Source organism: Lipotes vexillifer, unplaced genomic scaffold (assembly GCF_000442215.2).
Source record: "Lipotes vexillifer unplaced genomic scaffold, Lipotes_vexillifer_v1.1 scaffold1048, whole genome shotgun sequence".
Taxonomy (NCBI): domain Eukaryota; kingdom Metazoa; phylum Chordata; class Mammalia; order Artiodactyla; family Lipotidae; genus Lipotes; species Lipotes vexillifer.
The window spans coordinates 2436645-2438481 of NW_006785351.1; the positions used below are offsets into that span (position 1 = coordinate 2436645).

Sequence of the window (1837 nt, forward strand, 5' to 3'; positions counted from 1 at the left end):
CAACTCTTCCTCCCTGGACACCTAGCTCTTTCCACTCCTATTCCAGGGCTTTTCCTGTCACTGAAAGCCTACTCTCTACTTACCGTAGTATTTTAGTATTTCTGACAAAGAGAAAAGTACCTGGAACTCCAAGTACCAATACTTAACATATACGTATATCTACCAGACATATACATGTCTACCATGGCACTGTTTTAAGCAGTTTGCACATTTTAACTTATTTTCCTCATAAAAATGCCATGGCATCAGTGAAGAATTAGACTACCACACTCATACTTTCTCTTTTAAATAATTACATTAGAAAGTGTGGCACAGTAGAAACATTCCAGACCTCAGTCTCATACAGAGCATGGTTCAAATTTTGGCTCAGGACCTTCATAGTTACTTCATCTATAAAGCAGTTACAAAAATGTCTACCTAGATTTGCTTGAGTGAAGATCAAATGAGATCCCACAATGCTTAGTGCAAAGTCAGGGCTCAATAATACTATACCTCTGTATGTCGACAAACAAAGCAGCAATAGCCATGATAATAACAGAGAAACATTATATATTTCAAATGCAATTATTTCTGTTTTACTCCAAGCACCACTTACAACAAGGAGCAGAGTAGAGACATGAATGGCTGCACAAGCCATTTTAATTTTAAGTTCATAAAAGTCTACATTAATTGCATTATCTTACAAAATAATAACCTATGAGAGTATATAAAAAATAACTGAGCAAACATTATTTGGTACTTTTGATACTTCCATTAACTTCAACTTAACTATTCCCTTTCCGAATATAAAATTAAAAATTGGCAAGCTATTTACAAAAAGACGTGTAATTTTGTTAATCAGGTTGATATTCTGAACATCTTTTTCTTCAGTTCAGCTGTTTTCTCATCTATTTTAGTGTGACAGTCCTCTGTTGCCTTTTCAATGCCTTCATGGTATTTCTCCAAAGCAGCTTTCAAGCTGAGAAATATTTCCTAAGTAGAAAATGAAATATAATAAGAATTATTCCATGCAACGACCTAAACTAAAAATGAATTACAAGAATTCCAACAGTCTCGTTCATATTTATTAATAATATTTTAAAGCCTAAAGTACCTTATGCACATGTACACACTCGTATGTCTACTCTTATTAAGCTTTGCAGATGCATCAGAAACTCAGCTACTTAGAAAGAACAAAGCAGAGACATTAACAATGGCTTGAATTCCAAGACATTAAGAACATATTTTTAATCATCAAAGAAAAATTTTTACTTTGGAGCTTTTCATGTTTACTTGGCAAATACCTAGATTACTGTACTCTGCACTTGACCCTGATCATTATTTAAATGATATGTAAACAGATTTAATAGGTAATCTACAGGACTAAGAAATATAGGAATACCTTTTAGAATTGTTTTAACAAACTGATCAGGCAGTCCTACTATAAGCAATAGTGAGTTTTCATATAAACCTATATGGATGTGTTAAGAATTAAGAAAAAATTACAAAACAATTTCTATAGACTGAATGAAATAATAAATGAACCACTTTGCATACACTTTATTCTATCTCATACTCATCAAATGCAATTTTGATCCGTTTATTATCGATTTTTCTTAAACAAAACTATTCTCAAACCTTGATACAAGAAAAAGTAGTACTCTGAAAGATTATAAAAGGTGTTTCACCACTGAAATAGAACAGCAGGCCTTTTCCAATAGAAGGAAAAAGCAATAAATGGGTATAATGGGTATAAATGTTCTCAATTTTAAGTGCTGCTCCCATTAAACTTTTCTTAAACCCACAGTTTGGCTACTATTTTTTTTTTTTTTTTTTTTTTTTTTTTTTTTGCTTTTGT

The 1837-nt window shown here is 31.9% G+C and overlaps 1 protein-coding gene across 2 annotated transcripts in view; it reads right to left on the reverse strand.

Annotated features, from left to right (window-relative positions):
* Positions 1–527: 527 nt before the first annotated feature.
* Positions 528–1837, reverse strand: part of NUF2 (NUF2 component of NDC80 kinetochore complex) — a 30452-nt gene continuing 29142 nt past the window's right edge. Inside the window, exon 14 of one of the 2 annotated variants that reach the window (XM_007457401.1) lies at positions 528–972. In XM_007457401.1, the coding sequence (XP_007457463.1) occupies positions 838–972 (135 nt within the window). In that variant the 3' untranslated portion in view covers positions 528–837. The remainder of the gene's footprint in view (positions 973–1837) is intronic. The other variant, XM_007457400.1, reaches the window with a different exon arrangement.